This window comes from Phyllostomus discolor, chromosome 3 (genome assembly GCF_004126475.2).
Source record: "Phyllostomus discolor isolate MPI-MPIP mPhyDis1 chromosome 3, mPhyDis1.pri.v3, whole genome shotgun sequence".
NCBI lineage: Eukaryota > Metazoa > Chordata > Mammalia > Chiroptera > Phyllostomidae > Phyllostomus > Phyllostomus discolor.
The window spans coordinates 102,912,874-102,925,149 of NC_040905.2; the positions used below are offsets into that span (position 1 = coordinate 102,912,874).

Sequence of the window (12,276 nt, forward strand, 5' to 3'; positions counted from 1 at the left end):
AGTCTCCAGGCTGCCTGGGAGAGGGTGGGGCAGACTCAGTGAAGGCCCTTCTTTTGTCTTTTGCTACCCAAGGTCTTCCCCACCCTGCTCCAAATTTGTTGCCAACCTACACTTCACATGCCTACCCCTACTGCCTCCATTCAGTAAATATAAACAAGTCACCTGCCAACAATTGGGAGTTTGGGATCGGCATAACAGCATTAGATGATGTGACTTCATGATTCCTTTAGGCATGCCCCCTTTGTGTTTGCACCCCAAAACAAAGCAGCAGATGAGGAAGTGAGGGGGTGTGCAGAGCTTCATGATAAATCACAATGAAAACAGGATGGCTGGGGTTTTCCCACCCACTTAACTGTTACCTGTCTTTATTTTCTTATTAAAAGCCTTTGAGGTATAATTTACATACAATGAACTGCACATACTTAAAGTGTGTGCTTGGATGATTACTGGCATCTGTCTATGTTGTGGAACTGCCACCGCAGAATTCCTAATGTTTCTACAACGCCAATGAGTTACCTTGTGAGTATGGGCAATTTTTTCCTTCAACTTGGAAGCCCTTCAGATCGTAAGGGAATTTGACCTCACCTAGAAGCCCAGGGCTTACCATGGGGTCACTGATAGTATTTAAGAAAGCAATAGCACTCCCCCAGCAAATCCACCTCTTCCGCAGAAGAAAAAAAATCTCCGTCCAAGAAAAGACTTGGGACTTGCAGCCTGACTCACTCTCAGTCCTGGGGCGCATACTCGGGCTCTGATAAGAGGCAGTCAATCTGTCCTCCCTTTGTTTATAATGAGTCATGCTGGAAATCAGGCAGCTACTTTTTTTTCTCTCTCATGTCAGGGTTAGGCAAGAAACAGAGGCAGATACACCCCCCCATTCAAAATGCAGTCATCCTTAAAACGTCCGGTGACTCCAGTGTAGCTAGGTTAGGACCTGTGACTCAATGGGGACGCCTACCGGTGGAGACGAGCAGCGCCACGTCTTGGCGTTGAGATCTCCCTTCCTTCCCCACACCGCAAGGACAGATCTTAGCGGGTTAGAATTTGCAAGAGGAATGGGAAGAAAGACCTGACTTTTTGCTCATCCTGTCCCCCCCACCCCAATTGTTAGTGACAGAATGAGGCGTGATTCGTAACTTTCAGGCTATGCCCACACTGGAGCAATTAACCACATAATTGCTTCGACGATGAACCTTCCCCAGCTGCAACCCGCTTCCTACCCCTACACCCCGCTCCCCCGCAGTAGAGCTCTGGGCTGTGAGCCAACAGTATTCAATGGCACGAATTGTGAAGGCCCAGGTTTAAAAAGCCAAAGTTGTGGTTCTTTTAGCCAATGTCTTCTTGGCACCGATTTGAAAGTCCTACACACAAGTCCTGACGGGAGTGTGGGGGACGACGCTTCAGCCCGCATTAATGTCATGATCAAGTCAACACGAAACAGATTCATCTGCCTTTCAATGGAGTGTGGCAAAGGGCTGTTTTGAGAACAAATCACCATAGCAACTCAGCCACCCCGGTTACAGTAAGCTCAGTAGACCAAAATAAAAATCCGCACCAAGTTTTAGGATTAGCTAGTGAGAGCTGCTGAATGTTGACTTTCAGTTTCCAGAGGATGTTAGCTAGCACTTATTTTGGTTTCATAAATTGCTGAAAGGGATGCTTTAAATAATACTAAAACTATACAGCCAGGTTACAGACTGAGGGGTTGTAGGCCATGCTCTCCACCAGCTTAAACATAAGCAGGCCTCACTGCCAAACAGCAGCATTCTGTTGTTAAAATAGAAAGCTTCAGAGAAAGGCTCAGTGTTGCTTGTGACTTACCAGTTCGGTTCCAAGTTAAAGGTACCTGGTACTAGGAATGCTGGTATTTCAGAAGAGACAAATCAATACAAAACCAGGTTTTCTGTTGATGTGAAAGGTAGGAAAGCAAAACCATTCTTGTTTTCCTCCACCCCCAGCACTGGATTTTGGTTCCATTAATTATCTGTTCTCTCCCTAGCAGCTTCCTTCTCTCACCCCACTGTGTTCTCTCCTCTCGATCATCAGCAAACAAAATCACCTTTGACATGCGGCTTGCCCATTCTCGTTTCTGCATCTGCACTGTCTCATGGCTTCCTCAGCCCCTCAGCCAGGCGTGCACCCATGGGCCCCCTGGACCGCCACCCAGGAGAGCCGAGATCTCTCTGCATTGCTGAAGCGTGAGGCACCAGTGTTCATACTGTTCAGCTCCCAGTCCTGTGAGTCACTCCCTTGAAATTCTCTCCTGTTTTTGATCCTGGTTGTTGCATGATTCACAATCTTCTTCTAATAGTCTGTCTCCTCTATCCTCTCACCTTCTAAATTTAGGCTCTTTCTAAAGTTCTGTCTGCTTCATATTTCTTTGCTTTATTCAGTTACCTGATGTCTTTAATTCTCACTTCTATTTAGATGTCTACTACATCTTAAATTGAGACTGTCTGTCTGACTATTGGTGATCTCCAAATCAGATTGATAAAATGGAACTTAATCTTCTTCCCAACACAATCCAGTTTCCCTCCAGACTGTTTCTGTAAAGAGCATCATCATTTCCTGAGCCTACACTTAAAAGCTCGGTGTTAATTCAGACTCTTCTTAGGCATTTTTTTTTTTTTGCCACATCCCATAGACTGTCCTTTGATGCTTCTTTATGTCCTTCTTTTCATTTTCAAAGCTATAATCTCAGTTCTGGCTGTCATCACCTATGGCTTAGATTGTTACAACACAACAGCTTCTGAAGTGGTCTTTTCACCTCCAGTCCTTGCTTCCAGGTAGTAAGGTGTGGTAGAATGAAAGTAGGCTTTGGAGTTTGAGCCACACCTCTGCTATTTATTTCAACTATGGCTTTAATTTTTCATCTCTCAGAGTGTTAGCCCCCTCATCCGTAAAGCAGGTTTCATCCCTACTTGGAGATGTGAGGATTTAGTGCAGGAACACACATAAAATATCTGGCACCCACTAAGTGCTCAGTTAGGATTAGTTTCTTTCCATTTCAAACTCACTACTGCCAGATCAAAGTTTTAAAGCCAACTTCTGGATCACATCTTTCCCTTACTCAAACACTTGTTTTTTTTTGTTTTTTTTTTTTTTCCTACTAAAATAAGAGCAAATTCCTCAAGCCTGGCACTTAAGAGATTCCTACAGTGTGGCCCATATACTGCTCCAATTCTAACGTTCACGACTCTTTCTCTAAACACCACTGTTCTATTTCCCACCTGTTTCTTTGCTAAATCTCTGGACTTGGAATGAAGTACACGGGCCTGCATCTCTGTCTGATGAAATACTGGCTGTTCCCTAAGACTCGCCTTGAATCCCACCTTCTCTCTGAGGCTACTCCTGTTCCTACGACTGGCCGTGACATCTTCCTCTGACCTCCGGAGCACTCGCTTGCATCTCTCTTGGGGCATTTTTATTGTCCTGCTTGCTCGCGTTCTCTGTGTGACTCCTGTGTTCACTGTAAGACTGTTCGCCCCTTGAGGGCAGGGACTGTTGCAGCCTCCAGTCCAGAGAGCCCTCTGCCCTGTGCAATGACTGTCTCCTGCCAGAAACAAACCTGCCCAGTCACGACTCCCTTAGTCTGCTCAACCACCTTTTCCCCCCAGGCCTCTGCTGAGCGTCACACTCCCCAGAAACTGCACGGGGAAGCAAACCTCTTAGTCAGCAAGGGGCATTCTCTCACTAACACCACATCCCGGAGCTCATAATTACAGAAAGTGTCTCCAAATACCATCTTCTCAGATGTAGGATGCCACCATTTCCTTGGACCTGGTTTATTTACCGTTTTCATGAATCCCTCGAAACTCCCCGTGGTTGAAATCACAACTTGGTTTTGTTTACCTGTCTCCTAGGCCTGGAAGGAGTGCTGTTGCGATGTACAAACATCTTCGTCATGTAAACAGATCCTTGGGGATATCTAAAATTCCTTGTCTTTCTCATTCATGAGTCAGTCTCTTTAACACTGGTAGTTAATGGCTACGCAGAAAAAAACAACTCAGATTAAATATCCATTTTGCTTTTGAAAACAAAATGAAAAATGGGTCCACACAGTCAGCATCTTAAAATGATTCCATAGTTCTTAGTTGATCCATTTTAGTTTTTAATAATGAGATCTTGTTGGGTGGAGGGGCTGGAACGGGAGTAGGGGGGAGAAAACTGTACTTGAACAATGATTGAAATAAAAAAAAAATTAAAAAAAAAATGAGATCTTTATAGTTCTTAATATTGAGCATCAGAGTACAGTTCATATATATACATATGGATATAATATATAATCCATTTTCTAGTTTACAAGCTTCACCTTTAGGATGAATGAGGCTGGAAATATGATTTTATTAATATGGGAGCTCATGTTGCCAATACCACTTACAAAGTATAATTTTCAAGAAGTCACAATATGACTCTCATACAAATATTAAGAAAGTCAAAGATTTTATTTGATTCAATTAATGAGGAAGGCAAGAAGATGTTAAGACTGATTCGAAAGAAAATTCAGGGATCCAGAGATTCATAGTTGGTCAGTCAAGGAATGCAGAGATAAAAATACAGAACTGACTCCTGTCCCACTGGCAGTAACTTTTGTGATGCCACCGGACAGGAGCCACTTGTGCAGGTGTCCTTTGCCATCTGAAGGCAGAGTGTTCCCACGAAAGCTTTTGTAAGCCAAACGGCATGATGCAAAGAAGCAAATGCCATTAATAAGATACGGAAAAAGTTTTGAGCATCCCCAGACCCATATTCAACAGAGGTACAATGCCTTTATTTTGTTCAGCGTGATCAAAATGCGTAATCACGTCCAGTTTTATAGGAAGTACAAGACCCTCACAAGCTCTCTTAGGCTTTTCTGACACCTTAAGGACTTGTCTTGCTAAAATATTCACGAAATAGATCAAGATAAAGTTCAGGTGCTCACAGACATTGTTTAAAACTGTGGCGGCTGGATGCGGAGTGTGGTTCCTGGGGGCAGGAGCTGGACGGGGCCATGCCCTCCGCTCCCGGTGCTCACTGCCTCTATAATAACTTGCTGCAAAACAAATGCTAAATGCTATTTTTGCCTTTTCCCATAAATAGAGAAAAATCCTCTTTGGACTTCTTTCGGTGAATGAAAGCAGTATTATGAACTTTTGTAAAAGGGAATGGGCCTAATGTAAACTTTCGAAAAGTTGGGGGTTACCTGTTTTGCTATGTGGGTTTTCTACAAGTTAACCTGTCTATTCTTATAAAGTTGCAAAATGGCATTCCTAATCAGTCAACAAAAGGTTTATGGTCCTAGAAAATCAGATAATCCCCAGGAGGCACAGACCACTGAACAACATCCAGTTCTTCATGGAGAGGTTACTCAGTATTCTCTTTGACCTCCTTCCAAGTTTTGCATACTTGCTCTTAAAACTATTAACTGAGCTGTGTGGAAGCAAACCAATTTGCTTTTTCTATGACACATCTGTAATTAGACACATAAAAGTGGACATGAACCAGTCTCCCATTCCCTCCTCCTGCCACTCACCACCAGTGTTTCACCGTGGACTCTGGAGTGAGACTCTTGGGTTCAGGTGGTGTTTCCATCAACAGGCAAATCACTTAATGTCTCTGGGCCTCAGTTTCACAAGAGTCAAGAGGATTTTAAATAGCAGCACCTTCACGGTTTTGTTATGAGGATTAAATGGGAACGCTCAAGCTCGCAGTGAATGTGAGTTATGTCACTACTATTAAAAAAAGAGTTCATTATTCTAGGAGAGTCTTTATTACAACATTAGAACATTTTGAGAAATAACCTGTCTTATGCCTTGTTAAAAGGGGATTTGGCTCTATATTTTAAAGCAGAAGCAACAATAATTAAATCATGGAAATGAGCCAATTAGTTAACTAATAATTAAACTTGTTAAGGGATTACAGTAGATTCTAGATGTGTCAAAATGATAATTCACTTCTTTCAACTTTGAAGTTGAAGGAACAAAAACGTTTGAGTCGGGATGGTAGGAAATGAGTCTCTGTTGAGTTAAGATGTCCCAGGCACTCTGCTCACCACATATTCATTACATGTCAACAAATGAGTATTTTCAGGAGAATAGTTTTTTTCTTCCTTGAAAAGAACTGCTACAAAATAAAAAACCACCAAAAGAAAAATATACTAAAGCCTTAGATTTTGGATTTACCAATCACATCAAACACAATAGCAGTTGTTCAAAGAGCAGTTCATCTTTAATCACTTACTCTGCAGAACAAAAAAGTAGCCAAATTAAATATTCTGTTTTAAAAATTATATTTACTAACACAATGGTAAATATAAAGCATTGGGAATTTATGTCCTTTCAAGTATACATTGTTATTTTTAGTTCACCCACAGAATGCTGAGGAAAATACTGAATAAATATACATTTTATTAAAAACACACAAACTGTTACAAATTGATATAAATCAGTTATGTCTCTAGCCCATCCAAATTTTGGCTTACATACACCTTTAAACCAACCAACACCAGTGCTGTAGGCCACCAAAAACCTATGGATAAAGACGGTAAGTTAAGTACTGAAGTTGAGAATCAATCAGGAAAGAGCTATGAACCAAATTACAAAGTGAAATAATGAAGAAAAATGACAACTTGTGCGGAAGTCTGGGCAAGTTTTCATATACTCAAGCTTGAGAAAAGAATTTTCCTACAATGTTGGTTTTTAAGAGGACATTTCTAGGTTAAACTGAACACCAAAGAGAAGGCAATTTCCCTAAAGAGTTTTCTGAGCCAAAGGAAAATCAAATTAGGCTTGAAAAACAAAAGTGGAGACTAGTACTGCTGCCTCTTCGCCCCCCGCCCACTTGTCCAGATCTGCTTCAGCGCAGGTTTTCCTGCCCAAGGCCACTTGTTAACTTTATATTGTCAGAACGATCAAATCTCGACTTAACCCTCTATGTTCCCGATGGACTGAGGAATGGGACAATTATTTTTAGTCCCTTGGGAGCTGGGAAGTTGCATTCTGGATGTACGAAAACACACACAGCCATATATTCTAAGCCTCGGAATGAAGAAATAGCAACTTACTGCCAAAAGGACATTATTTATGGCCGGTATTAAAAATGCTTTCTTCTTATATAATTTTAAGAAATATGAAGATAGGCACAGTGATTTAAACAAACAAAACAAACAATTTCTCATAGTATCTCATATGCTCAAGTTTTTATGTAAAACACTTATAAAGTAGAATAATAATGATCTCCAGTTTTTAAAAAAAGTTAAAAAGTTAAGCATGAGTTCATATGTATATTGGATATTTATGATTTTAAAAGAGGCAGAACTAACAAAGTTATGCTAGAAAATTAAGTGATTTTTCAACTGTGCATTTCTAGTTCTTCTGCCAAAGATTGTAAAAATTTGTAAAAATATTCAATAAAAGTAAATGATGGTTGTATTAAAGGGTTCCACAACTGGAGACACATTAAAATATCCACACAGGGTCCGGCAGAAGTGAGGCCTGCTTGAGTGTGGTTGGTAGGGTAATAATATGGTGTAGTAATTTATAGTCTTAATTGGAACATTTCACCTAAAATGTCAATAGTGTGCTTGAGCGTGATATTGTTATGTTACAGAATTGCATGTTTATGGTTTTGTAATGAAAAGGGAGCATTATTTGTGCCAGACCCTGCATATTTAGTTGGAAGAGGAAATGGCAGTGAGAGTCTTTCATCTATAAGGACCGTGTTAAGAGTCCATTAGCAAATATCACTCATAATTCAAACACACACGAGATTGTGCACCTCTCTTCAAATGTCCACTAAGTACAGCAGCAAGTAACAACATTCGAGCCAGAGGACGCTGGCTTTCTGAATACAATTACACTGTTGTCACTCTTGTACTAGTAACTAGGATTATTTAAACTGGTAGTTTTACGAAATAATAGAAATTACATATCTCAAGTAGAAGTGCTAGAATAGTGTGAAGAAAAATGATAATAACTGTGACTGAGGTGGTATGCCTTTTTTAAAAATCCTCACTTGAGGTATGTTTACTAATTTTTTAGGTGGGGAGAGAGAAAGAGAGAGAGAGAGAGAGAGAGAGAGAGAGAGAGAGAGATGTAAGAGAGAAATATCAATCGGCTGCCTCCTATACACGCCCCAACTGGGGATTGAACCTGTGACCTTTTAGTGTATCAGAGTCTCAACCAACTGAACCACCCAGTTAGGGCAGGTGGTATGCCTTTTTGAATGCAATTTTAATTACAATTGAAGTCTTAGATAAAGAAACACATACAAAAGTGAAACGTATCTGACATTTTTGTTTTCTATTGTCAAGAGTATATTTTTAACCCTGGGAGAAAATTAGTGGGTAGCTCAAATCTTTACTCTATCTTAAACTAATTTCTGTTTCTTGTCCTCTTCTCTACCCTCCAAACCACTGTACAGAGTTCTACAACAACCAACGGGGCTCTTTGATAACCCTCAACTCATTCTGGCAGCATTCTGTACAGAGTTCAAAACCCACATACACTTTAACTGTATTAACATATGTTAACATACCAAGAAATTGAGGCGTCAGTATGGCTCAGTCTGGAGAGGACAGTTAAAAGCATGTGAGTGGAAGCTGACAACCATGTCTGTGCTCCAGGGCCCACGGTCTCCGCTAAGCTCGGCGGTGTGGACTGAGGGCACGGTTGACACCGCTGGAGCACCCAGCTGTGTGGTATGGCTCTCGGAACAGACATCTACATCAGCTCTTGAGGTAGAAAAATTGCCACTCATTGCTATGTATGTGCATAATACCTAAGTTAATAATATTTAAGTATAAAAATTTAAAAACTGCACAGAGATGCTCTGAATGTCCCGTACATACACACCAGTAAAGGGCAAAATGAAATCAATCAGAAGGTTTAGAATGAGACTGTTTTCTTTATGAATTTTTAAATACGTATATATTTCTTTAGAATTTTTATATAATCTATGCATTGATTTTCCATATATTTACAGTTTTTTGTCTCAAGGAAGGAAAACCAAATCTTTAGGAGTTTAAATATCACAGTAAAAACAGAGAATTCTGAGGGTTCCTCAACTACAGCATTAAATTCTATAAATAGGCAATTCATTTTATGTTTTAAAAATGCTGGTTTTGAATGATATTGAGTGCTACATCGACATCTATTTAGGTGTCTAGGAAATCAACCAGCCAGTTTCAGAGGTGGCTGTCTTAGCTCATCAGGCGGCAGTCCCCATGCAGTTTTCTCAGAAGCGGGAGAAGTACGTCATGGATGAAGATGTGGAGGAGAGAAACTGGTGGGGAATGGCAAAGAGACGTTTCCTCCTCAGTGTTCCGGGGTATCTCTGTGGACAGAGGGTGAGGACACAACTGACTGTGTGTTTTATCAGTTTGGGTAGGAGACAAACTTTGGCTGTCTCCAAAGTGGCCTTCTGTAAGCACTTACAGAAACATTACCTGATCCTGACATACCTCGCTTCAAAACTGAACACACACACCTGGCATGGCTGGCACAGGAAGGGAGGAGACCGGGTACAGGTAAGTCAGAAAAGATGCCTGAATGCAAAGTTCAGGGAGGAACCTTGGCTTCTGATCCACTCAACCAGGAAACAGCACAATCATTAAAAACACTGGAAGAGAATGAGATGCTGAGCTAATAATTAATAACAATCTATTATGGCTGGCAAAGAACAGCTGAAAAGCACAGTCACGGGGTAGGAAAACAGCCACCATTGTTCATTTTTTCACTTTCCCTTTAGACAGAATCTCTGCGTAAGAGGTGTGAATGAAGTCATAAAGCTGCTTAGCATTTGCAGCGTTCCCCAGGATACTTGCGAGCTTGTCTTGTGACAGGCTTGCTAATTCTGCAATGTTCTTAACGTGGCTCATCACGGAGCGACAGTTTTTGGCATTTACCCCTGGCATTTTTAACAAGAAGTCCTGGGGGCCAGGATTATACTTTTCTGACTCAGGGAGGGTTTCAGAATCTGCGGTAACAGCCATGGCTGTCGCTGCATCAGGCTGTGGCTTATTTTGTTTCAGCTCCTCGAACAACTCCGCGGTGGCATGAGGGGAGCAACACCAGAGGATCCGGAGTCTGGGGAAGTGAAGGGTGAGGAGTGTGAGTTTGGAACTAATGTCGTTGCTGGAGATCTCCTGATGGAAGGCACCTCGGGCAATGAGAGAGAAGGGCTTACTGGGGTCGAACTCGATCAAAAGCACTGGGCGCTTGTAGTAGCGGGACATGGAGATGCACTGGCTGTAGAGGCGGCCGTTGTTTAAGGAGCCGATCAAATCACTGATGCTCTTGCGCTCCACGCACATGTCTGGAGTCAGAATGTAATCTCCAACCTCCAAGGTCACTGGCTCGATGTCGATGCCCCGGCGGTGGATCAGAGATGGGAGTTCACTTCGAAACTCACGCATATCCACCACGATCGTCTGCTGTGTACCTTTCTGTTCCTGGCCACCTATTAAGAAAAAGCAGCATTTTAAGTACTGTCACTGAGGAACAACTTGCAAAGATGAAATATAACAATTAAAGTTTAAAATTATGTTTCTATTGTTAATCTATGATGCATGGTTCCAAAATACTATGTGTTCTTTTTCCATATTTTCCTCTATTTTCAAAAAGGCTATATACAGAGTAAATAAAGGCAATTTCTCTTAAACTACATAGAACTAGTAGGAAAATTAGAATGGGTGGTTCCTTACTTATAATGATCCATAAATATCAGCATTTCGCTATAATTTTCCCTCTGTAGTTCCCCTATAGTCCCTTACCATTGTACTGACCACGTTTTACTGATCATTGTATTCCCAATTCCTAGGACACAGCCTGGCATACAGTAGTTGCCTAAAAATGCTTGCTGTGTAAATCACCTTATGAGCTGTTGTGAACAATTTTGGAACTTTGAGTGCTTGTATCAATATTTGAGTGCTTGCGATCAATGAGTCCAGTGATGGGAAAATGGAAGGAGGCAGGAAAAACAAAAACGCTATAAAACAGAGCTCTCACACTCTGATGTGCATGTGAATCTTCCAGGGTTATGTTAAAGAGCAGATTCTTCTTTTTTTTTTTTAAATTCCTACCACCCAGATTTACTCTTTTGTTTTTACAAAAATTAAATTTATTGGGTGGCACTGCTCAATAACAGTATGCAAGTCTCAGGTGTATGACTCCATGACACACATCTGTACGCTGCACTGTGTGCTCACCACCCGAAGTCTAGAGCCCTCTGTCACCATATATGTGCCCTCTACCCTCCCGCCCCTCCCCTGACCCCCTTTCCTCTGCTGACTACCATACTATTGTGTGTGTCTATGAGTTTGCTTTGTTTTTTCATTTATTACCTTCTGTTTTATATCTCACATATAAGTGAAATCATACGGTAAAGAGTGAATTCTATACGGGGTGGGCAAAAGTAGGTGTGTAGCTGTGAGTACACAAAATAGAGTTCATTCTTATATTATTATTTATTAATAATTGTATTCATTTGTATTACACCTGTGAACCTACCTTTTGCCAACCCCTGCATTTAGTCTGGGATAGGGTCTAAGACTGCATTTTAATGAGCTCTTGGGATGCTAGTGCTTTTGGCTTAAGGGCTGTACAAGGGCTAAAGTAGGCAGAATGATGGCCCACAAAGATGTCCCTGTCCTAATCTCAGGAACCTGCAAATATGTGGCTTTACATGACAAAAGGGACTCTGCAGATATAATTAAATTACTGATTTTAAGATTGGGAGATTATTTCAGATTATCCAGGTGGGCCCACAGGTCTTTATATGTGAAAGAGAAAAGTAGGAAAGTTAGAGTTGGAACTGCTGGCTTTGAAGGTGGTTGAGGGGACCACCACCCAAGGAACGCAGGCAGCCTCCAAACCTGGAACAGAAAGGGCCTCTCCCCTAGATCCTCCAGGAGGAACACAGGCTTGCCAACACCTTCATTTTAGCCTGGAGACCCACTGGACTTTGGAATGATAAGATAATATTGTAACATAACAAATACCGCGTTGTTTCAAGACACTAAGTGGTGATTTGTTACAACAGCCATAGGAAACTAACATAGGGCTTAGAGGACTGAACTCAGAGGACAGACTTCTGAGTAGCTTTCTGAGTGGTAGCTACACACTCAGGTCTTTCTTCCTTCATACTGCCTTACATTCTGAAGTGTTCTGTATGAAGTGTCAGCAACCTGTTCAAGTTAATAGGAATTTTCTTCCAAAAGACCTAGATGCTCTGAGGCATTGTTTCCCAAAGGATGATCCAAGGACCACTTCCATCAGAAGCCCCTGAGACGCTGTC

At 41.4% G+C, this 12,276-nt stretch overlaps 1 protein-coding gene across 1 annotated transcript in view; it reads right to left on the minus strand.

The window, feature by feature from the left end:
* Nucleotides 1-8,204: 8,204 nt before the first annotated feature.
* The window catches only part of ERCC4 (ERCC excision repair 4, endonuclease catalytic subunit), a 29,171-nt gene continuing 25,099 nt past the window's right edge, over nt 8,205-12,276 (minus strand). Inside the window, 1 exon segment of the mRNA XM_036020086.1 lies at nt 8,205-10,440. Within this exon segment, the coding sequence (XP_035875979.1) occupies nt 9,707-10,440 (734 nt within the window). The 3' untranslated portion in view covers nt 8,205-9,706.